The sequence below is a fragment of the Pleurodeles waltl genome, chromosome 11 (genome assembly GCF_031143425.1).
Source record: "Pleurodeles waltl isolate 20211129_DDA chromosome 11, aPleWal1.hap1.20221129, whole genome shotgun sequence".
In the NCBI taxonomy this organism is placed as follows: Eukaryota; Metazoa; Chordata; class Amphibia; order Caudata; family Salamandridae; genus Pleurodeles; species Pleurodeles waltl.
The window spans coordinates 11806549-11831671 of record NC_090450.1 but is presented as its reverse complement, the minus strand read 5'-3'; the positions used below and the strand labels follow the sequence as shown (position 1 = coordinate 11831671).

Here is a 25123-nt window from a genome sequence, read left to right as displayed (position 1 = left end):
AAGACACTTCCTTCATGTCACCCTGAATGGTGAACAGGTGTGAGTCAGAGGCCACCACCAAGCATCAGTGGGGTGCCCCAGGGCCAAAGCTCCTCCAGTAAAGCTTCAATGCACGTACATCAAAAACCCTGGTTCAAACGTTAAGCATGGGAGAATGGGGTGGGGGCGTGTGCGGTGAGCCTGGCCACCTAACCGCGTCTTTACCCTATATGTTAAGCACTCAGAGCCGCTGTGCGGTAAAACCACGGTTTGCCTGTGTTTCATGCTTTAATTATATGTTGATAATAACAAACCTTTTCTCCCTTCTGTTCCAGGTGAATTCTTTCCACCGCCACCACCACCTCCGCTGGAGGACTTTGGAAGTCTTCACTCTCCTCCTGGCATGTACCCTCCCCCGCCATCCAGCGACATGCCGGTCTTTAATGTGCAGGTAAGAGGACTGCCAGGCAGAAGGTCATCTCCATCGGTGGGAGTGTCTCCAGGTGCACCTTTCCTGCATCTTTTCATAAGTCAGCCCTCCCTTATAACATTGTGATTTCACACTGTGGCTCATGGTACAGTCTCGGCTGCTGTCCTCAACATTATATATAGATGTACATAAGTGAAAAAACAAAGGTTACAGGGATGCTAGTTAGGTTCATGTTTTACCCACACAAAACCGTAGAAATTCAGCAGTTATAGTTAGACTTATGTTAACAAACTATAACTCGTAGCCTAAAGTTACTTTACGGCACGACTTATAGCTTCTTCAGGTACGTATCACTATAATTGCTAAATTTCTATGGTTTTATGTGGGTAAAATGTGAACCTAACTATATTGTTTCTGTAACCTTTGGCTTTCTTACTGAATTTCTAAGGTTTTTTTTTGAAGTGAAGTAATATATAATTACAGTACGTTAATGCTCCAATGGTTTTTGGGACTTTTTTTTTTTTTTCTCACTCTCCACTTGATGTATCACCTGAAACTTTCCAGACACTGAAGTAACTAGTAAGCTACTTTTGAAAATTTCTTGAAGATCTGTCAAACAGTACCAAAGATATTGGCAAAAAAAAAAAACTTCACCTTTGGGAAAACTTGGTTTCGCTATAACTACTTATTTCCAGTATTCCAGTAGAGTGTGTGTGTATAGATATAAATATATATCTCCAACTGGCAGTCACCAGTAGGTATAGTTATGTTTCCATAGAAGAAAACGTTTTTTTTATTTTTATTTGCCTATATCTTTGGTACTGTTTGAAGCTTCACGACATTTTGCAAGCAAAAGTGTGCTGCTGTTCTTGTTGGGCGCTGAAAGTTTCGGGGTGATCCATCAAGTCTGGGCCAAGAAAAAAAGTGGGGGGTGAGTGTTTCCCTTGTTAATTCCCATAGGACCTTTAAACACTATTACAGCCCAAATCACTGGACGGAATTGCACCAAACTTGGCAGAAGGCCAACTTTCGGTACAGATTGTGCTTTCACTTATTTGGTGTAAATCTGTTCAGTAGTTTTTGAGATATTAAAGGTGAAATACATTTATATATCTAGGTCCGTGGATCCATCATGTTTTTGCACCTATCGCAGCAAATTCACGAATGCATGTGACAGGAGGAATGCTGTGATTTGCCGCCTGCAATCTGACCTGAAAGTTGCTTCTGCTATTTGGAGTACCAGGACATGGTTCCTGGGGCTGAAAACCAAAACTAAAAGTGACATATGGGGTCAGGGTTGCTGTACCCTGACCCCAGGGATGTAATATAGGAGTGTTTGAGGAACAAATTATGGGTTTAAAATGTTTTTTTTACCGCACGCAATATTCAAGAACATGCAAGAACAAGTTAAAAAATATATATATATTCAGACTCCTTCATGCACTAATTCATTCACCAATAGATGCACTGAAAGAGTCGTACGTCCACTCACACACCCACTCTGACACCATGTGTGGCCCACGGGTGGGTGGCTATAAGGGCTTGGCTGCAGGGCCTGGCCGCAGGCCAAAGGCCGTGCGTGGCAGGGGTTGAATTAACATATAGTCATTGAAATTACTTTACGTTTAAAAAACATGGAATTCACTGGAAATAACAAAGGTTACAGGGACGTTGTACTTAGGCTGTCATTTTCACTTGCTCAAAACCATGAAATTCAGCAGTTATAGTTAGTTATACAAAGTAACTATAGCTCATACCCTAAGATAACTATAGCTCATGCCTTCGCCATGCACAGCTAAATACCCCACATATTCTCATTGATGACATCTTCTATGGCATCTTGGATATTATCACTGCAACATTTGCAATATAATTATTGATAAGAAAACTTGAGGACACAAGTTATAGTTACTTGAAATAACCCTAACTATGACTGCTGAATTGCTATTGTTTTGTACAAGTAAATTCAGAACCTAACACTGCACTCCAGGAAGTTCTTACACAGTTTTATTACCACTCAAATGGCAACCACTAAGGCGTTTCACTTCTTTACGATTCTTGCTTATGGCTATTGAGTCCAACAATTATGTTGATATATATATATATATATATATATATATATATATATATATATATATATATATATATATGTAATCTGGCAGTGAGGCATTCTGAATCATGTAGTTTACAAATACACATTGCTTTATTGGCTCCATTAAACACAAACTACAAACTGGTAACACAAATAAAAGATGATGGTTATATGCTGCTAATGACGTGTGCGTATTTCAGCCAGGTAACCAGTGATTTTCCCGAATAACGCACTCGAAAGTTCTGTTAGACATGGTGGGCATGTTTTATTAGAGTCACATTAAGGCCGTTGACTGCATTAAGTATTGATATGGAAACAGACCAGGAATGTTGTTTTAACTTGCGTATTGGATGGTTATTTCAGGTTGTGTGTAAAATCATAATGTCAATACACACGCTGGGGGTCACGTAGCTAGTTAGCATGGCGAAGTCTCGTTCGTTATCGGAAAACGTGAGTAATGAGTTGAAACGTGTTGGTGGTTGCTGTTTGATTTGAAATAAAACTGTGTATAAGCAGTTATTGGCGTGCAATTAATTTTTGTTGGATTCTATGTATATATCTACATATATTCCCTGCTGCCCCTAATATTTGGAATTATTCAGCTTCTGTAATAAACATTCAGCACTATAGAATGGATTAATTGTGATGTTGGTGTGTTGCAGAAATAATTTAAACATCACACCACAATAGGTCATGCCCTTTGCCTACATGCTACCCATGGCAATCTCATTCCCAGTACAGACGTATTTGGCTGCCGTATGTTAGGGCTGCGGGTCATAACAAGCATTTGCAATGCAATGCGTCTCGCATTTGCTCCAGTTAGAGCTATTGGCGTTGTAAATTACTACCTGGACTTTTTTTGCCACATAACTTGAAAATGAAAAGTAAAACAGTTGATATAAGCGAGCTGATTCAAAGCGCCACGGTCGTCATGAGCATGAGGCGAAGGAGAGACACAAAAGGAAAAAGTTTGCTCACAGTCAAACGTATCGGCAAACATGCAATTATCCATGTAACAGGGTAGGTGTCCAAGGCGGTAACAAAACTGCCCCAATGAGGGGCAAAAGTAAAGCATTTGCCAATGATTACAAAGGATTGTTTGAAAGACACGCCCATGAACAAGTGATAGTGATGGGCGTGCAGTGGGTGTGGTTAAAAGCCCACAGATAGATTACAGCACGTCGGAGCGCTTGCACGCCCTCGACCTAAAAAGTAGGATGATAAACACACAGGATTTAAATTTGAAGTAGAGTCCACAACAATATCTGTATCGATTTATATATTCTGAGGACAGTAATGTACCTCCTGATCATCCGATAGTTTTGCTCAAGAGCTATGAAATATAAAAATAACTGCTAAGAAACAAACCTGGTTTTAGGCCAAATGTCTGTGCCAATGGAGGATGACAATGTAATTTGGCTGAATCTTTGGCTCTTCATGCAACGCGGCTGAAGTAGGCAGAAGCGCAAATTTGTGCATTGTCCTGTACTACAAAACTCCTCCCTGACTCCTCTGCAGTGGCGCCCCTCCCTGACTCCACTGCATTGGCGCCCCTCCCTGACTCCGCTGCATTGGCGCCCCTCCCTGACTCCGCTGCATTGGCGCCCCTCCCTGACTCCGCTGCATTGGCGCCCCTCCCTGACTCCGCTGCAGTGGCCCCCCTCCCTGACTCCGCTGCAGTGGCCCCCCTCCCTGACTCCGCTGCAGTGGCCCCCCTCCCTGACTCCGCTGCAGTGGCCCCCCTCCCTGACTCCGCTGCAGTGGCCCCCCTCCCTGACTCCGCTGCAGTGGCCCCCCTCCCTGACTCCGCTGCCTTGGCCCCCCTCCCTGACTCCGCTGCCTTGGCCCCCCTCCCTGACTCCGCTGCGGTGGCCCCCCTCCCTGACTCCGCTGCGGTGGCCCCCCTCCCTGACTCCGCTGCGGTGGCCCCCCTCCCTGACTCCGCTGCGGTGGCCCCCCTCCCTGACTCCGCTGCGGTGGCCCCCCTCCCTGACTCCGCTGCGGTGGCCCCCCTCCCTGACTCCGCTGCGGTGGCCCCCCTCCCTGACTCCGCTGCGGTGGCCCCCCTCCCTGACTCCGCTGCGGTGGCCCCCCTCCCTGACTCCGCTGCGGTGGCCCCCCTCCCTGACTCCGCTGCGGTGGCCCCCCTCCCTGACTCCGCCGCGGTGGCCCCCCTCCCTGACTCCGCCGCAGTGGCCCCCCTCCCTGACTCCGCCGCAGTGGCCCCCCTCCCTGACTCCACTGCAGTGGCCCCCCCTCCCTGACTCCACTGCAGTGGCCCCCCTCCCTGCTTCCATCTCCAAGATTGCAGACTCCTGTGCTAATGGAAGATGTCTTCAACCAGGAGAACACCCTTATCCCCGCATCCTCCACCAACCACTGGCAGGAGAAGAAGATACCCGGGTCGCTTTGAGTCTTTCTACTCTAGCCTCCAGGTGTGTTGGTTCAAACTTCTTCCCATGCCTACAAAGCTGCTGCTTCTTGCAACATGCCAGAAAGTGCATCATCCTAGATCCTTGGCCACAATATATATATTTTTTTGTGTGATTGTTTTCTTGAAGGCTGGACTTTGAGTATCTGGCTTCTTGAATGGTTAAATGTAAATGAGGATGTCAGAGTACTCTGTCTGCAAAATGAACTGCTGAATGAGGGAGATTCTCTGTTTTCTGTGGAGTTGTCCAGGTTCTTCTAGCCCACCATTGATGTGATCACTACATCTATCTGAGTGTTGTGCACTACTACAGAGGCTGCGCGCTTTGTTGTGATGGGCTGTCTCTTATGTTGATCATAGTAATAGCAGCTCTACCACACAACTCGCACTAAATCATTTCAGTACCAAAAGGAAGTCTTTTGACTGCCCAACTCAGTAGGTTTCTTTTTTGGACTTTCAAATAATGAATGATTCCACTAGCTTTACCAATAGTCAAATCTCTGAGTTTCAGGTCAGAAGGCGCTCTCAGCAGGAGTTATACTCCCTCAAGTTATCCTACTCACGTCTAAGGTGTTTCAGGCCCAAACTGACCCCTAATATCACTTTTATTTTTTTAGCCCCTGGTACCATGTCCCGTTACTCAAAATGGCGGCTGCAACTTTTTGGTCAGGTTGGGCCACTATTGGCTCCTCGAGGATGCCTACACTGCCCCCCTCCAACATTTAACGTTGCCCTGGGGAGGTGGTGGTCCCTGGGGCCACGGGGCTGCAATGTACCCCCTTCATTATTTCAATTCAGCCCAGGAGGGTGATGGGGTTGTGGTGCCCGGGGCTGCGGGTGGGCCATGTGCCCCCCCCCATTATTTTGGTATAATTCAGCCCTGGGGAGGTGGCTAGGTATTGGTCCAGGAAAAGCCTTTTTTGTGATTTGGTTTAAATCTGTTCAATAGTATTAGAGTAATTAAAAAAAAAAAAAATAATTGTATAACTCGGGGCACACACCCTCCGCGGATCCAACAGATCTCATGTTGAAATATAATTGTCTGCCAGCACTTCACCCAGGAAGTGATGACAGACATTTTGGGACTTAGCTAAGTCTCCAAAAAAATGTTTAAAAAAAAATAAGAGAAGGGGGCAGGGTCGGAATATCCTGACTCCCTAGGGCTGTTGGTGGGGTCCCCCCGGGGTAACCACCAAGACAAAACGTATGTTTAAAAAAAAAAAAAAACTTTTCTGCAGAACCACAATGGATCTGCATGTCCGGGAAACGTTTTTATTTAGAAAGCGCTTTCTCCCACTCTTGCTGGTATTTGCACCCCCTGGTGGACCCAGGACACAGGAGCATATTATATTATACATTATGGCCTCCTCTCTCCATGGCAGATATTGGCACCAGAGACCGCCACCTCCCCTGGGCTAGACCCATGTGTAATTGTGAGGAGTGGGGTCACGTGGCTCCCCTCCACAGGCGTTTAAGGCCCTAGGGGACCGCCTTCTCCCTGGGGCTTGGCTTTCAAAAATCAGAGAGGGACCACACGGACTCCCTTAGTGCCCCTTTAAGTCCCTAGGGGACACCACCTCCCTGGGGCCATGGGAAGTTTTTAGAAGGGGCATAGGTGCCCAAGCGACATCTGTATTGCCTAAAGACTGAATGCGGACATCGGAACTGTAGGCATTTTAATTTCCTGAATTCCTTCCCTCAGAAGGATGAATTCAAGATGGTGCTTTTCTTGGTACAGGTCCTCTCTGGTGGTGGCCTTGGATTTGCAAGATGTACGTTTTTATGCCCCTTTCCTTCAGACCCACAGGTACTGCTGCCTCTTCTTGGTGGGTTCGGAGCACTATCAGTTTACCATTCTGCACTCTTGCCTCACATTGGCCCCACAGGCGTTCCCAGAGCTGATTACAAGTTGTGGCACAATTTTGTAAGCTTAGAATACATGCATTTCCATAACTCGGAGACTGGCTGCTGAAGGTGGAGTCACTGCTGTCAGTCGCGGGCCACCTATGGTTGACGGTCTCGATGTTTCTCTTCCCTGACTTCTCAAGAAGGGTCCTAGATCTAATCTCTGGCAAAAGCAGAGGGATCCCTTTGATAGGATCTATTTGGACATGCTGCCTTTCAGATCCATTTCTGCCACTACAGTGAGTCTGGGGCATTCAGGATGTGATCACAATCTTTCAAGCTCAGTCCACTTTCTATCTGGATGGTACTTGGGCTTCCCAGGACCGTTGGCACATGAGTGCTAACATAGGATCTTCAAGGAATTACCCATATGGTCAGTCACCTAGCGTGTTCTCTCAGCAATAGTGAGTGAGCTCAGCACAGGACAACTGGTCAACCATGAGTGGCATCCGCTTCCTGAGAGGGTGAAAGACTTATTCACCTGGTGTGGGAAGGGGTACGGGTGGGTGGTTTGGTTGCTCCTTGTGTGGATTTATTGCCACCATTGACAGTGTCGCCTATTGTGATCCCTCATTAGGAAACTCTTTCCACCTTCTGTGGGCCTTTAGACTCCTTTATGGCTTTCCACCTCTGCTTCCCACGGTCCTGAAGGTCAGGAGAGACTGGGCTCACATTAACTTGATAGCCCTGTACCGGGCTCGAAAGGGGGCTCTGGTGCCCGTCTCCGTATGAGGGCTAACAGTCCCAAAACAGGGCACGACGCTTCATACAAACCTCCTCAAACTACATTTCTGGCACGGATGTTGACTGGTATTTACAAGCCTGCAGTGGAGGTGGATGTGATATCGGCTGCTTGTCGCACATCCACCGAGGTGGTTTACTTGGCACTGGAGAATTGTGTGGCCTGTTGTGAGGACTATTGGATTGATCTTCAGGCTAAGATTTCTGATTCACTTCTGTTTGCTCTGTCTTTGGCCCGCAAGGTCCTGCCGTGGACACTGTTAAAGCTAACCTACCATCCCTTTTGGCCTTTCTCCTTTTGCCTGCTTATCCCGCTTGCCAGTTGACATTTGTAAAGGGGTTACATACATGTTGCCTCTTCCACCTCTTCTATGTGGCTGTAGGGCCGTAATTTGGTCCATTTATTTTTGATGTGCACACCTTGTGAACCAATTTTTGAGACTGATACTACTCAAGATTGTTCCTTATTGTGACTACTTCTCTGTGTCAAGTCAATGGGCTGCAGGCCCTGTCAGAGTAGCTGCCGTACAGCAGTTATCTTTGCCCTGGATTAGTTATTGCTGAGGACTAGGGCATGCTCTTTGTCAAAAGTGCTGTTGCCCTTCACGTGGGACAGTGCAGCACTCTCCCTACTTTTTCCTTTCGGCTACATCCCTCAAGAGGAGAATAGGCTTCATTGCTTGGATCAGAAAAGTGCCCTTCATTTCTTTATGGATCCTCCTAAGGAGTGCCAAGTGGAAAATCAACTCTTTGTCAGATTTACCAGTGCCAAGCAGTGAAGAGCAGCTGAGAAAGGACCTTATGGAGATGGATTGTCCTCTGTACGACGAGGCGCTGTGCCTTGGCCAGGAAGGAGCCTCTTGAGGGTATCTAGGCTCCTTAACCAGAGTGTAGGCTGCCAAGCACACCAGATACTGTTTTCATGATTCTCATTTCCAAATACAGGGCCATTTTGTCTCTTTGTCTAACAGGACTTCCTGCTGTAAAGCCCACTCCTGAAGGTACAATCATGAGGCTAGAGAACAGTTCAAAGCTGAGATCTGTAAGATGAGCTCAGCTGTAACCAACAGAGCCACAGTTAAAAGCCTGAAGCAGGGTGAACATTTGCAGATAGTTTGTGAAAGAAACTTGATTATCTGATCGGCACAATTCACTTATTGAACTCACTACCTCTTAAATTCAAAACTATTCATGCTGACAACATATGGAAAAGGGCCAGAGGTGGTGGTGGTGTTTCATGAATCTATCAAAATAACTGCAAAAGCTTCTCAATAGTTCACAGGAGTGGAAACTTCATTTCTAGATTTGGAAAGGGTGCATAATATTTTATCTCACCGCCCTCCGTCGTTGTGTTTAGATTATTCTGGCTGGCGGAATTATCCGTGCATGACCCATACCTTGTAGGACAAAGTGATTGTCATCAGAGATATTACTGTGCGGCGGGAGTATGTACATACTCCATCCCTCAAAAATGAATGCTAGGTTTTAAAATACTGCATTCTTGGGCAGGATTTACGATGGTTATGATTTTCCACCTCAGTTAACTGCATTGAAGTTAATGGCACCCAAGAATTACTTTGGACAGTCGATTTCAGTTTACACTTTGACCCCAATTTAACGTATACTTACTATAATAAACCAGATTCTAAGCAAGTCACAGAATGGGAAATTGGTCAATTCTGAGGGTGAACACAAAGTTGGAGGGAAAAGCTCTGATGAAAGGGGGTTAGCCTTATGGACTAGATCTTCACAGAGTAACAAATGACCACGGTTGTGTCGCTGGGCACTGGCGTAAGCCTGCGCCCTTTCTTTCTATGCCTTCTAAGGAAGCACCAAAGCTGCAAAGAGAGCTTCTCGTTCATCAAGGACTTCACCACACTCCTGGCCTCTGTCAACAAGGTCACCCCCTCCCAAGAACTCTGCAACGACCTATCAAATGTCTTCCAGAGCTAAAGTGCAAGCTTGGTTGCATACCAACCAAGACCCTGGCAATCTCATCACAAGCCTGCCGATCACCAACCAAGGTGGCCACATAACCGAATGAGAGACTTTCAGCAGAGGACACACAGCCATGATCATGAAAGCCACCCTCTCAGGGAAACCTACTGATCTATGCCCGCACCACATCTACAACCTGGGAGCAGCACAAATCAGCACATCCCTCACCCACATCAACAACTCCAGCAAATCATCCACATTTCCTGAAGACTGGAAGCATGCCGCATTCAATGCTCTCCTCCACAAACTGTTGGCCGAACCAAACCAACTGAGTACTCTCCATTCGATCTACCTGCTCCGCTACCCAGCCAAAGTTATAGAGAAGACCATCAACAAGCAACTCTCGACCCACCTCAAACTACACCACATGCAGGACAACACTCAATCAGGATCCAGAAAAAAACAGCAGCACTGAAACGGCTCTCCTCACAGCCACTGATGACTTCCAGGCTGTCCTAGACCGAGGACAGACAGCGACCCTCTTCCTTCTCAACCTCTCTACAGCATTTGCATTCTCTCTCACAGCACACTCATCAGAAGACTACATGAAATCGCCATCCAAGGATCCCTACTAAAATAGATCTGCTTCATCTTAACGAGAATAACCCAGAAAAGTCAGACTGCCACCCTTAACGTTGGAATCCAAGAACCTGATCAGCGAAGTCCCTCAGCCTGACCCTTTTCAATATTTACGACACCTCTGTCCATCACCATCCCAAGGTATCAACCTCTCCCTTTCATGACACCCAGCTCATCCTCTGCGTGAGAGAAAACACTAACACCACCAGAAACTACTTTACCGACTGCCTGACCATAAGAGCAGAATGTATGAGAGCCAACTGCCTGAAGCTTAAGTCCAACAGGACAGAAGAACTGGTCTCAGAAACCAGACCTCCCATGGGACGCCAGCCAAACAAGGCCAACACAAAACCAAGCACACCAGAAACCTGCGGTTCACCCTGGGCAGCAGGCTCAACATGATGGCACAAGTCAATACTGTGTACACTGTCTTCTTCCACGTCCTATTCATGCTTGGAAAGATCTTCAAATGGCTGCCCCACAGCACAAGATGAACCGTCATGCAAGCACACATCACTAGCAGACTCCCCTACTGCAAAGTGCCCTACGCTAGAATCTTCAAGCAGATCACACATATACTCCGGACCATCCAGCATGCCACCGCAGCCTTATTCTCAACCTTATACACTGCACCCACAGTTCACCTCACCCAGAGAGCTCTGTTGGCACTCCATTCTCAAAAGCAGCCAGTTCAAACTCCCCATGCAAACATACAAAGCTTTGCACAACACCGGACCACCATACCCCAACGGCTGGGTGCACTTCCACCAGCCATCCAGAAACCTACGCTCTGCCTCACTCTTCCACAGCAGGAGGGTGTGCGCTCCCCTACATAGCACCCAACAATTGGAACAAATGCCCTCAGCACATCATAGCCTTCTCCTTACTTCTCGAGTCCTGCAAGGAACTGAGGACCTGCTATTTAAATGCCCAAGGGGAGACTTCTTGCCTTACTCCTACCCTCGCGCCTGGATACCCTCACAGGTGCTTTGTGCACTATACAAGTCAACATAACAGAGAATAACATAACATGCCGTAAAGTAGGGCTGTGGGATGCCCTCGATTTCATTTCTGAGTCGTGGTGGGGGCAAATCCGTAGGTTGCGTTTAATAGCACAGGCGACAAAACTGGGTTCATGAGTAACAGTAATCACTTCACCCCGACAGAGCTCAGGGAGGCCTTTAAGGTCCCCGAGGCGCTCACTGTCAAGGTAGATACCTTATCACAGGTAAACCCATTGGTGACCCTCACGAGAAAAAAAACAACTTTATACATCGATGAACCTTTCCATTCTCTGGTGTTAACTGGGCACAGCTTTTACATTAACCCTGCAGTTATATTTTCTGGTAAAAGGGATGGTATGGGAGCTGGCAACATTGCTTGCCAGTAGTGTTTCATCTCGCGCTCCTGCCGTGACAGCCTTCACCCAGTGCATGCTCCCTCTTCATCAAGCCCATGGCAGTTGTAAGGCTGCTCTGCTCCAGAAACCCACTTTGGTTATTTCCAGCCTTGTGCTGTTACAGGCTGTTCCATTCAATCACTAATGAGCCAGACAGTTTTATATTGTCAGTCTAAATTAGTTTCTGCCTGTTACCACCTCATTATCGCGGTACAGTACTGCTATGTACCACCCGACGCCATCGTTAGTCATGGTTTGTCTTCAGACGAGAGACTTTTTTTTAGATCTGAAATGTACCCGTAGGCCAGAAAAGTTTTTCCTTACATACTGCTACATGACATCCATCGCTGGGCTCTGTCGAGAAAGTTCACATCTTTTGGTTCTCCTTTTTGACGGTGCTTGCAGAATGGCATTTGGAGGTGTAATGTCCCTTGTGTATCTTGGCTTGCACTTCAGATCTCATATCCACAGCATCTGCATATTTCTGTTGCTTATTTATAGTCAAAGTGCTTTGTTTTTTGCAATGAAGATGTTAGCTTTCTAGCTAATTTAATTATTTTTCATTTTGAAAGATAGTTTATTTAGTAGTTGAAGAAACACAAGAGATAAAAGTGCAGGCATAAATATAGTATGTGCGGAATATAAGAACATATTCAGCTTTTAGAAAATAAGTATAAACTAGAAAGATAAAGAGTAAAAAAAGGGAACGCAACACCTATATTGGATCAAAAGAAAGTTACAAAGCTACAATATCGTTGCTAAAACATAAGCATCACCATGTGACAAGACAGCAGGTTATATCAATTATCCATATTGGTAGTAAAGATTCATGGTAATTTAGGTACCGACTCAATCCTAGGGGTATGTGGAGAGGCATTTTTGCAGAGGAATCCAGAAAATGTCGCAGGCAACCAAAGGTGGTTTCTTTTGATGGCAAGAGCAACTGGATTGACGTATGCTCGGTCAAGTCTTTGTGGCAAACACCACCCCACCAAGCTTGAAAATATATATTAGCTGAGCCCTTGCGTGCTTTGGTAATCTTCTGAAATGGGACTACAAGAAATAAATTGAGTATCTGAATATTCTTTGAGTGAGTACACCAGTCCTGTGAAATACTCCCAAGAAAAATATTGGTGAAAGGGAATGTGTTATTGGAAGATAGCACTTATATGTTTCCAGACTTGTAACCAAAATTGGTGCATAGAGGGACATTTGAATAACACATGCTTAAGGTTGGATGAAGTCTTATTGGAGAACCAATAGGCGGAAGGAAGTGTGGGGATTTGTTTATGTCCTGCGGCAGGAGTGTTCAAGAGTCTTTTATAAATAAAAAAATTTGGATGGTGTTAGGTGCCCTAGAGGATATACCTAATGCAGGGTCACACCAGACGCGCGGCTCAGTTATACCTAATACCGGGTCACACCAGACCCCGCAGCTCAGGTATACCTAATACCGGGTCACACCAGACCCCGCTGCTCAGTTATACCTAATACCGAGTCACACCAGACCCCGCTGCCCAGTTATACCTAATACCGGGGCACACCAGACCCCGCGGCTCAGTTATACCTAATACCGGGGCACACCAGACCCCACGGCTCAGTTATGCCTAATACCGGGGCACACCAGACCCCGCGGCTCAGTTATACCTAATACCGGGGCACACCAGACCCCTCTGCTCAGTTATACCTAATACCGGGTACCTAACACTGGGTCACACCAGACCCCGCGGCTCAGTTATACCTAATACCGGGTCACACCAGACCCCGCGGCCCAGTTATACCTAATACCGGGTCACACCAGACCCCGCAGCCCAGTTATACCTAATACCGGGTCACACCAGACCCGCTGCTCATTATACCTAATACAGAGTCACACCAGACCCCGCGGCTCAGTTATACCTAATACTGGGTCACACCAGACCCCGCGGCTCAGTTATACCTAATACTGGGTCACACCAGACCCCGCGGCTCAATTATGCCTAATACTGGGTCACACCAGACGCTGCGGCTCAGTTATACCTAGTACCGGGTCACACCAGACCCCGCTGTTCAGTTATACCTAATACCGGGTCCCACACATTCAGTGTTTAATTGGGTTGGCGTTTAATTCATTGCAGCTCATCCCACTCACTGATCTCAGCAACAAACCACTAGTTTAATTGTGGGTTTTTAGAAATGTTTCCATGGCGAAAGAAACCCTCCTTGGGTCTTTCATATTGTGCAATCCTGCCTTAGCAGCTATTTTTGAAGTCCTGAGCTCCAGTGCTTAGTTTGAAAATAAAAACGTGCTGGACCCCAAAGCTCTCCTTTGAAACGCTGTCGCTGCAAATAAATGTGGGAGCACTGAATACTGATAGAGGCGTAATCCTAGAGCCATTTAATCCATTTAGAGCCACTCCCTACCCCTTCAGCTCACTCTTGCAGTTTCTGCTTTCTCCCTTTGTGACGCTTTTTGGTCTTTCTCCTCCTATGGACTGCATATGCCTATGTTGATAAGTATTTTTTCTGATTATGTGTATATTTCTAGTTATAGTTCTTTCGAAAATATGTATTGCTACTATGTCGTAGCAATAAAATACACACACACTCTTTAAACCTGTTTGACTAAGTATATTTACCCATGGTTCTAATTATGTATTGTATGTACATATATGAGTGCATATGTGTGTGTATTCATGTATGTATGTGTATATGTTGTTTCTGTGCTTGGCATGTTCGTGGGTCATTGCATGGCTCCTGGGTGGGTTGTTATACTAGATATCTATGAATCCCTGCTCTCATCTTATCACACTTATCTACCCATCATCATATGTCATGTCTCTATCATACTATCCTCAATTCCCACTCTGACTCATCCCAAATCCATTGTACTACTTTCATCTACTAAATAACTCTGCCTAAGCTCGTCCCTCCACTTCTACATCTAACTCACCAAACCTCACTCTACTACCATGACCTCCCACACAACCCTACTAAATTCGCCCTCATTTATCTCACCCTGCTACTAGGATCTCCCTAACCCTTCCACAGAATCTTCCCTCCTCCATCCCCCTTTACTCATCCCAAGCCCCTGGGATGAGCAAATGAGGGATATACTACCAATTAACACTTCTGGATTTATTTCCTCTTCCACCCCTCCATTACTCCTGTCAATCTTACTAACAAACTCTCATATCCACGGCTCAAATTAACTCATAATAATACTAAAACTGTACTCATATTTCCCGATACTAATCCATCACTAATTCTTGTTGGATTCCAGAGTAGCTTGCTACTCGCCGAAAAGCGCTTCAACGCCTCGTCAGGGGTAATAAGGGCTATATAAATACTATTACAATTACAAGGGATCTCATTCCCCCTGCCCCAGCCAGTACAAGTCACGTCCTGTGTTTACACCTCTAAACACTCGGGCTGCAGCAGGTGCCAGTAACTCTAAAGTCCTGCAGCCAACCAGAGCCCGCCACGCCAGTGTGACCAAGGGGCATCAGCCTGTCTCCTTTGGGACACGGGCTCCCGACCTGGAATAAGGGTGTACAGGCCTTGGTGGCTGGAGCTAACCACCCTTGACGTGGTCCATGCCCCGAGTCCCAGCCCGCGAGAGCAGTTTCAGTTATAATGAGTTGAATGTTAAGTGCAAGAATAGAAAGATGTTAAAACATTTCAAAAATATTCTGTCTCGAAGTGGAAGCAAATCTCAGCTTGAGTTAAGGGCTGATTCTCACAGAATGTGCGAGTCATGCTGAAATCTACCGATCTTACATTTTCTCACCTCATTTGCATAAAATACCCACATTGGGGATTCACAGAAATCCCTCCAGGGCTATGTTTGGAAATGTGTGCAAAGCTGGGATTTTCGTGGGTGCACCCGATTGTAAACCAGCGCTTTTGGTAAGGCCAGCACAATTCAGTTTTTTTTTCCTATATTAAAGCTACTCGGTGGAGAATCCCTCTCCCTTCGGTTTCTGTGAAACACCAGCCTCCTTTGGTAACTGACTGAAAGCTATTGGAAAACCCTGTGAAGGGCCACAGGAGGTGTGAACTCTGGTGGGGTGTCTAGTGTCTTTCCACTGAGCACCTCCCCCCCCCCCCCCCGCCCCAATGCTTTAAGTGGCACAGGAAAGGTGGGCGCGTGGGGGGTGGTCTCAAGAGGTGCGCCATGACACAACTAGGACCCCTTTAAAGGGGCTTGGCTTCTTTAACAATGGGCATAGACTAATAGAAGGAACTAGAATCCTGTGCTGCAGAAATTCATAAGCAATTATTTAAAAAATCATAAACGGTGTATTTAAATTTATGGAGAAACAGTTTTTCTGTGCCATTAGAAATAGTAATTCTGAAAAGGATTTTTAAGGGAAGATACTGGTATTTTTTTAAACTGACACATTTTGGGAGCTAGTTCCTGCAGGCGGCCAAGTTTCATACTTTGTATACAAAAGCCTAATGGATATTCCTAGGATTACTTTTATTTATCGGTGAATGGAGCAGAAAATGTCACTACCAGTTTGAAGACAGTGTGCATAGCCAAGAGTTTATCCCAGTGACATAATTCCATGAACTAGAAGTAAAATCTGTTCGACAGTTCTTTGCATCAGAAGTAGTGAACGCTCTATCCCAGTAACTGCGGAGAAATTACTTTCTATCTTGTGGGCTCCAAAGTTGTCAAAACAGGATAGCAGCAGCTTTATAGCTACTCACTGCCCTTGTGTAACACTCATAGCTACTCACTGCCCTTGTGTAACACTCATAGCTACTCACTGCCCTTGTGTAACACTCATAGCTACTCACTGCCCTTGTGTAACACTCATAGCTACTCACTGCCCTTGTGTAACACTCATAGCTACTCACTGCCCTTGTGCTACACTCATAGCTACTCACTGCCCTTGTGCTACACTCATAGCTACTCACTGCCCTTGTGCTACACTAATAGCTACTCACTGCCCTTGTCTTACACTCCTAGCTACTCAGCGCCCTTGTGTTGCACTCCTAGCTACTCAGCGCCCTTGTGTTACACTCCTAGCTACTCACCGCCCTTGTGTTACACTCCTAGCTACTCACCGCCCTTGTGTTACACTCCTAGCTACTCACCGCCCTTGTGTTACACTCCTAGCTACTCACCGCCCTTGTGTTACACTCCTAGCTACTCACCGCCCTTGTGTTACACTCCTAGCTACTCACCGCCCTTGTGTTACACTCCTAGCTACTCACCGCCCTTGTGTTACACTCCTAGCTACTCCCCGCCCTTGTGTTACACTCCTAGCTACTCCCCGCCCTTGTGTTACACTCCTAGCTACTCCCCGCCCTTGTGTTACACTCCTAGCTACTCTCTGCCCTTGTGTTACATTCCCTCTTGCTCCTGTAAATCCTGAGGCATGCGCTTTCAGACCACTCTCAGGTAAACATGGCTCCTGATCGTGGATGCATACATGATAAAGCAATCTCCTCGAAATTCCATCGAAGGCCGGGATAGGTAGTGCCTTGACAAGGTCATATGTTTATAGGCCTGGGTGGAACTCGTAGAGTTTCACTCTTCAGATTTTGGCAGAGTTACATTAAAAAAACTGAGGTTCCGTGGAGTTCAGCGAATTGGCAGAATCTGGCACATTGCGCTATTCGTGCTGATTTTTAGTGTCCGAAGCGTCTTCCGTGCAGTAAAATGAGAAAGAACCCGCACCATGAGTTGTGCCAGAGAGCGCTGCTTCTTTCTGCCGCTCAATAAGTTTTCTACTCCAGCTGCTGCTTTCTCAACGCGAATAGTTGCAAACTGCTGTGACCGCCTGCATTCAGAAATCTTGGTGGGATGCTTTTTAGCACCTGAAAATCGCTCTAGGGGACTCAAATTCTCATTCGAGGTCACCATCTTAATATTGGTGAACCCACATGAGAAAAAACTGTCACGCATTGGTTGGCAGAGTTTTGCCAGAATTCCGCTCTCCTTGGAGTGGGCAGTACTCCGCCTGAGGAATGGTATTTTTCATCCCCCCCTAATATTTTTCAATCTGAGGGCGAGGGCTAAAACAGAGGACCTTATATGGAGCTGCTCAGCACCTAGTTTTGAGAACTGTGGTGCTGAGCACTGATGGGACTTGGCCCACTTGAAGCCCTGACAGCAGCCATGTTCCCACCCCTAAACCTACTACTACAGAAACTCCACCATATATGTGGAGTATAAAGTACTACCAGAGCATTCCACAAATACTGACACTAACTCAGTGTGCAGAATTTGATTGCATATTTTGGTTCAAGCTCACCTAATAGTTGTTCGCAGAAAAGTATTAGAAAATCAGACTCAAATTGTCCATGCCTGTCATTGGAAAGTCAAGTAAATAGGAATGTTTTAATTTTTTGTAAAATAGTTTGTGTTTATAATCGAGGATTAGCAAAGGAATCTGTTTATTGGTAGAGATGAATTGGACACAGCTTAAGTGACAGACCTTATACGTGATTAAATTGGAGTAAGTTTAAACTCGTACCATGCTGATGATTCTAGTGGCAGCTCATGCCTGAGAGAGTGCCAGAAGAATGTCCTTTGGTACTAGTCATTAGGGGTTTCTGCTTAACAGTGCTTCTAACCTAATTTACTCCATTGTTCTCTATTACCTTAGTCTGCGGTAGAGAGAATGCATTCAGCATGGTAAACTGAGCACATACTCTTTAGCTCGTGGGGGAGCAAATTCTCAGCTAGACACAAGCACATGGCCCCTTTCTGATGGATTCTCCTAACCTTCGATTCCTGCATTTACAACAATCGCGAGGCCCTGGACTGGATCGGAAACTTTTCATAGGAGTGCTCCTGAGCAGCACTAGGTGGCACGGGTCAGCTCCGCAGTGGCTTAGTTCCACCCCAGAAGTGAGAGTGGACCCGCATATAAGCCCTACCCTTGGCACCAACATCAGTTCCTTTCTTCCTGCACCTGTGAACGTGGGTCCGGAGCTCCGCTTTCGCTTTTCTTTCAATGACTCCCAAATACCACACTGAATGTGCAAGCGAACAGTGCCACAAACTGCTTGTTTCAAACCATGCTCCACTTGCAGAAAACAAATGCTAGTCATGGACCCGCACTAGATGTGCCTTTGGTTTTTGAGTTCAGGCCACAACTCCCAGGTCATGGATGCATGTACCCAAAGGCAATTCGGGTCCAAGAAGCTGTATGTCCCTGAACAAGGACCTCTTATGAGCCATGGTCTTGATCCAAGTTGAGGACATGGACTTGTTCCAAAAGTCACTCAACGGAGAGGCCCCCATCTAAGTTGTCCGCAAGTCGAAGTCTAAGTCTAATAGAAATATAAAAAAGCAGGGCAAGACTCAACGCCATCCACCACTCTCAACCCAAAGAGAAGTCATAAGAGCATCGTGTTGACACCTGATCACACTCCTTATCCCTAACTGAGGAGCCGATTCCAAATTTGATCCAGCTGTGTCCGAGTTCTCCTGGCAACTAGTGAAGCTGCAGAAGGCCAAGGACTTCAAAGATCCTGTGCTACAAATATTTGGCCCTCTTCTGGCTCCCTCCAGCATGCACTCGGGCCCCAAAGCCCCCAGGGGTCTTCCAGTTGTTACCTTAACACTGACTGATACCCTAGAACCAGTGTCAGAGTCTGCACCGCATAGACACCGGTACCAACTGGAGGTAGATCTGTTTCCTACTCTGATGTTTGATCACAAGTTGGCTTCGTCTCAACCCTGATTGAGATGGCACTCAGAACCTGCTACGGCACAGCTTCTGGTCTTACTACCAGAGTCTGATTCCCTGCCAGCAGTTACTATGGAGGCTACGGAGAGTATCCATTGTCTGTTTGGCTCCATTTTTGACCAGAGCCTGCCACCACCCTAAGATGACGATGATGGAGATGATTTATCTCCTCTCTGACAATGACCATTTCTACATTGACTTACAGGAGGGCAGTGGGCTTGATACTTCCGCTGGATCTAGGTTGAGTTTGCATTTTTCCCCCCAGTGGAACAGAGTGCTTCATGTACTGTGGTGATTCAATGTGCAGCTGAGGTCCCGGACGTACAGCTACGTCCTGTTGGAAGTTAGGATGAATGTTATTACAGATATTTTGCAGCCTGGGTCTGCTTCATCTGAGCTCTGGCTCCCATTTGTTGAAGCCCGCTCTGCCACCTTGATGGACACTTGGTCTAAGCCTTGTTCTTGATCTCCGAGGATAGGCAGGTGGCCAGATGCCACAGATCAGCACTTGGTGACCCGTTTTCCTTGCTTAGCATTTTTCTCGAGAGAGCCTGATGGTCCTATCTTACATCAGCAAAGTGAACCCCAGTTAATTTTCTACCACCCTCCAGCAGAGGTAGTCAAAATGGATTGAGACAATCAGAATACGAATGTTTACGTCGGCTATCCTAGCCTTGAAGTCTGTAAATGCTGCTTACCTATGGAGCTGCTACCTGCAAACATTATGGACATGGCCAGTGAGACCTTGCCTGCTGTCCCGGGAGAATTTAGGGCCTACATCACTCAAACAATTCTAGATGGTCAAGTTGCCACCTAATACATGATTTGTGGTGCCTTGGATACTTGTGGATGTCCAGGGTGAGCGATCAGCTACAGGGTGGTGCTCAATTGCCATGCATGAATGTGAGCTACAGGTTTTTCGGGTGACTCACAGGCAACCCTTATGGCTGTGCCTTTCGATGTTTCACTCCCATTCAGTGACCAAGCTGATTCTGACTTTGTTCCCTGGGCCATTCGGGTCCTGCTAGACAGTTTCCTCACCAGCTTAGGGTCTTCTAGGGCTACTCAAGGGAGGTGGCATACAGGCACTGCTATTTTCCCCAGCCCCCACTGCAGTCTCCCAAGTCCTTTTGAGCCTAGGCATGTGGCTCTGACAGGCAATGTGCAGATTCCAATGGGCATCGGTCATCCCAGTTCCCCTCCATTGTTAAAACAGTGTCCAAACCACTTTAGTTTGCCATTAGTGGCACACAACCACCCTATAGGAAACTGGATCCAATACTTTCTCCCAGGTTGGTGATCGATCAAATCCAAAGGATGGGTCTCAAATCGTTCAGCATAGGTATGCACTACGGTTTCTTTCTGAGATGCTATGACTTTCTCCCTCACCAGAGCAGCTCTGAAGAGCACCTATCTACTCTCCAGAGATGCTGTCAAGATGGCTCTGGACCATGAATTATGGATGGGCTGTTAGTCTTTCTGTTTCTTTGTGCCGTAGAAAGATAGAGAGCTTCACCTTATCTTAGATCTCCGCTCTTTGAATGCCTTCCTGTGGAGGGACACTTTCGAAACGCTTACTTGGCCCAGGTTCTCTCTGCCCTTGATCTGGGCGACTGGATGCCGGCCTTGGACCTGAGGACGCGTATTATCATATATATGTCTCCCAGTTCCACAGACCTTACCTGTGGTTCAAGTTTGGTTGTGAGCATTTTTAGTTTGCTGTACTCTCTGGGCTTCATCAACCAGTGAGGGCCCCTCCAGTGTTCATGATATTGATGGCAGTGATTCCCACACACTTTCAGAAGTTGGGGATACATTGGCTGACGAAGGCAGACCACCACAATCAGTTCGAGACCACTTCCAGGCAATGGCAAACCTCCTGAACATTGTTGGGGTTCTCAATCAATGAGCCAAAGTTGCACCTTCGCAGAGGCTTCTTTTTATGGGAGCTGTCTTGGACACAGTATATTTCAGGGCCTTTTCTTCCATTGAAGCAAGTCAAGGATGTTCAGGTTCTGATCCCAATGCTCCAGCCTCAGATATGGATCTTTGTAATAGCAGCTGTGAGGCTTCTTGGCCTAGAAGCCTCTGCATCATGCTAGTCAACATGTCTGGTGGCACATACAGGCTCTGAAGTGGAATCTAAGGTTCCCGTTAGCTCAGAACCAAGGAAACCTATTCGATGTTATCAAGGTTTTGGTGAAAAATGCATGTGATCTGCAGTGGTGGCTGTTCGACTGCAGTTGGGCCAGTAGCAGATCCCTCGCCTTTTCCCACCCAGAGCTGATTGTGGTGAATGATGCTTCGCTGCTTGTTAGAGGAGGACCACTGTGGAGATCAGAGGACTCTGTTCTCTAGTGGAAACCTTACTCAATAGCAGTCTGTTGGAGCTGCAGCCCATTCGTCTGGCGCTGAAGGCATTCCTGCCGTCCATGGAGTAGAGGTTGGTAAAGGCTCTCCCGGACACCACCATCACCAAATGGTACCTCAACATGCAGAGTGTAGAAGATCCTAGATCCTGCACCAAGAAGGCTGTGCGTCTCTGGTCTTGATTGGTGCATTAGGGCATCTCCATGATCATGAATCACCTGGTGCGATCCTTGAATACTAGTGCAGGCAGCCTTAGCCGGCCGGGCCTGACGGATCTGAAATAGCTGTTGCATTCTGAGGTGATATTGCTGTCTTCCGGCTGTGGGGAGAATCCTGGCTAGATTATTTGACACCATGGAGAGCATGCAGTGCCTAAAGTTTTGTACATTTGATTTTCAGCGAAGACACTCACTAGAAGATGTATCCTTGCTACAATGGAACATAGGACTTCTGTACACCTTCCCACCTTTGTTTCTCCATCCCTGAGTTCTGAAGAAGATTCAGATTGACCAGGCACAAGTCAATTTAATGTCTCCGGACTGTGCCAGGAGAGTGTGGAACCTGGAGCTTCCGATCATGAGCATCTGTCCTCATATCAGGCCACCACTTCAGAAGGATCTTCTGATGCAAGTCAGGGTTCTGCACCATCTATACCTCCATGCGTGGAGATTGAGTGGTGGCAGGTGGTTGCTTCCAGTCTACATCCTGAGCTTGTAGATGTGGATGTCGTCCTTGCTGCTATGAAGTACGTTACTCTGAGCATGGGACAAATTTGCGACCTTGTGTAGATTTCATAAGACGGATCTCTAACAAGCCAAGCTGTCAGGTATTTTATTATTTATTTTGTCTTTAGCCCAACAAGGCCTTTCATTGGGCTCTCTTAAAGTTTATTTGTTGGTCCTTTCAGTCTTTATTACATTTGACAGATTAGCTGCCCATTTTTAAATCATGCATTGTGATGTGGGGTATTAAAAGTTTGACACGCTTCCTCCCAACATTTTGTCTAATGTCGTAGTAGGATCTGAGCTTCTTGATTTTTCTCACATGTACTGATTCGATCCTATGCACAGCTGCTATTCGAGCCTTCTCATCACTGCTTTGGCACACAGGTGCCTGTCCTTGATAGGTTAGGCTACAAGTGCCTTGACATTTGTTATGCTGTGATGTTGGTCAGTGGTGCACGTGTTAAGGAAGTACTTCTACATTGACTGCCAGGTTCAATGAAACGGCCATTTTGTCTGTCCGGTCTTGCAGAAGTGTTTGGTCTGAGCTCACTCCATTTTTGGGAGGTACTGCTTATGTATATATTCTAAAAGTGAGGAGTCTGCAGTTAGATGTATCTATTAAAAGAGCAAATCACTTACCTTTGATAATTCTCTTTCTTGTTGATTCTCCAACCAACTGCAGATTCCTTGCTGCCCTACCATCACTGCATTCTGTTGAATGGTCTCTCTTTACCATCTAGAAAAGGCCCCAAGTTAGAGATCTGCACACTGTTACCTTCACCTGTTTTCTGCTTAAAGACCAAGAGCACTGAAAGGTTAAAACAAGAAAATGATGTGGGCGTATGCGGGTGTTGGTATACACAACTCTTCTCTGTGGCATCCAAGGTAAAATTAACGTAAAGCTGAGTCGCTCAGTCCCACCTAACGGTGCTAGGAATGACTGCTATGAAAATCTTCTGTATCCAGTCTGGTGACTTAGCAATATTCTACAGGTGAGAAATCTACGATTAGATAAAGCGGCCACCAGAAAGAGCGTTACCAAAGGTAACTTGTTTGCCTCTTGGCTGATCGAGTTTATGGCTAGCCCCAAAATCTAAACACACAGCCTCCCTTTAGCAGAAGCTTTGGCCAAGTGGTTGGCAGACTCATTAGAAACTGTTGAGTTTATCGCCCGGCAGTCTTTGCTTCGGGGTGGCACTGTTGTGCTTTTGTGGTCTTTGGTAATTCTTTTCTGCTGCAGAGCATTTTCTCCTTTTGTACATTCCACGCGTTTGATCTTGTTCGCTTGTACTGGAGTCCGCGATCTAGGTGAACAAGTGTATCGTGTACCACAACGACGCTAAGATAAAAACAATACGAGTCACTTAGATTGGATAATCAGTGTGTGCGTGAATCTGTGACACAAGTATCTAGGGCAAACCTGGATTAAGGATAGAGTACAAAGTTGTGAGATAAAGAAGCAGATTCCTCTGTCCACTCTTTGCAGAGGAGAATGTACTGCTGAAGTGTAGAGAGATGAGTGTATAGAATTGGAATGTGAGAAGGAAAGAGGTTGGAGATGTGGACCAAGCAGATATACTGTGATGGTCGTTGGGAGCGTGAAAAGCAAGTCTAGTTTGTAAATAATTTAAATGTTCACCTCCCCCCCCCAACCAATCGGCAGTGTTTACTTCCTTTATCATCTCTTTTCAGCCTGAGGTTCGAATTCTGTTGCTTCTGTGTTGATACATTATTCTTAAGTATCATGAGATGATGCATCCTTAAGAGACGGTAGAACCCTCAGGAGATGGTAGAACCCCCACGAGATGATACAACTCTCAGGGGATCATAGAACCCTTAGGAGATAAATCCTCGGGAGATGGCGGAGCCCCCGGGAGATGCAGACCCCTCAAGAGACCATGCAGCCCTCATGCAAAGTTTTTCCCTTCTTGTGGCATGGGTTCACCTTTGGCTTAGACCATGATCAGTGCTCCACGGTATTTTGGCTATGTTTGTGCTATTAAAAATACCCTATACATGTATGTCTTTGGTGCTTTCCTGCCATCCTAAGAGTATTGCTGCATTATATGAAGTTTGCAACAGGCGGACTCTGGGTGGGATGTAACACAGGGATAACACTATTGACCTCTAGAGAAAGCTTTGATGCCTCCTTAGTGGGACATTAGGTTCGTTTTTAGCCTAACAGTAACAACGAGAGTAAAGTCAATGGCAAACTATTTTAAGAGATGTGAAAACGTCCAGTTTGTTGAAATCAGTCTTTCAGGAGTTTAGTTTTACGTTTTGAGCTCAATCCTAAATTATAAAATGTAATTTCTCTGGAGGTGCCCAATAGTGTCCAAATTGTAAGCGCGTTGCTGGGTGAACCCCAATGTTCTGTATTGCAGTGTTTAATCATTTATTCAGATAGAAGCACATTTATGAATTCTAAATGGGCATTCAATCGTTTAATACTTAATGTTGAATCGGAAAAGGTAACCGTGGGCCCATGAACCTGGCTGCAGCTTGGAGCGCACCCCAATAATGCTCATGGTACAACACGAAGTCTAAGGAAAACTTTCTAAAGGGGCTCCAACACCTCATTTAAATCGAAATACTTATTTTTTAGACGATAAAAATAGCCCTTCAGGCTCGTAGGATAAAAATCACTAACCGTAAATACGTAGCCGTGCATCAGTATAAAACACTGTACTCCAGCGATGTGGGGGAGGGATTCACCTTTGACCTCAGAGGACAAGGATGGGCATCTGTCACTCCGTACTTTTATTATACTGTCACAATGTCCT

The 25123-nt window shown here is 46.2% G+C and overlaps 1 protein-coding gene across 3 annotated transcripts in view; it reads left to right on the top strand.

Annotated features, from left to right (window-relative positions):
* Positions 1-25123, top strand: part of LPP (LIM domain containing preferred translocation partner in lipoma) — a 657734-nt gene that overhangs the window by 368358 nt on the left and 264253 nt on the right. For all 3 annotated transcript variants that reach the window (XM_069212799.1, XM_069212797.1, XM_069212798.1), the window contains one exon: positions 315-430. In XM_069212799.1, the coding sequence (XP_069068900.1) occupies positions 315-430 (116 nt within the window). The remainder of the gene's footprint in view (positions 1-314; positions 431-25123) is intronic.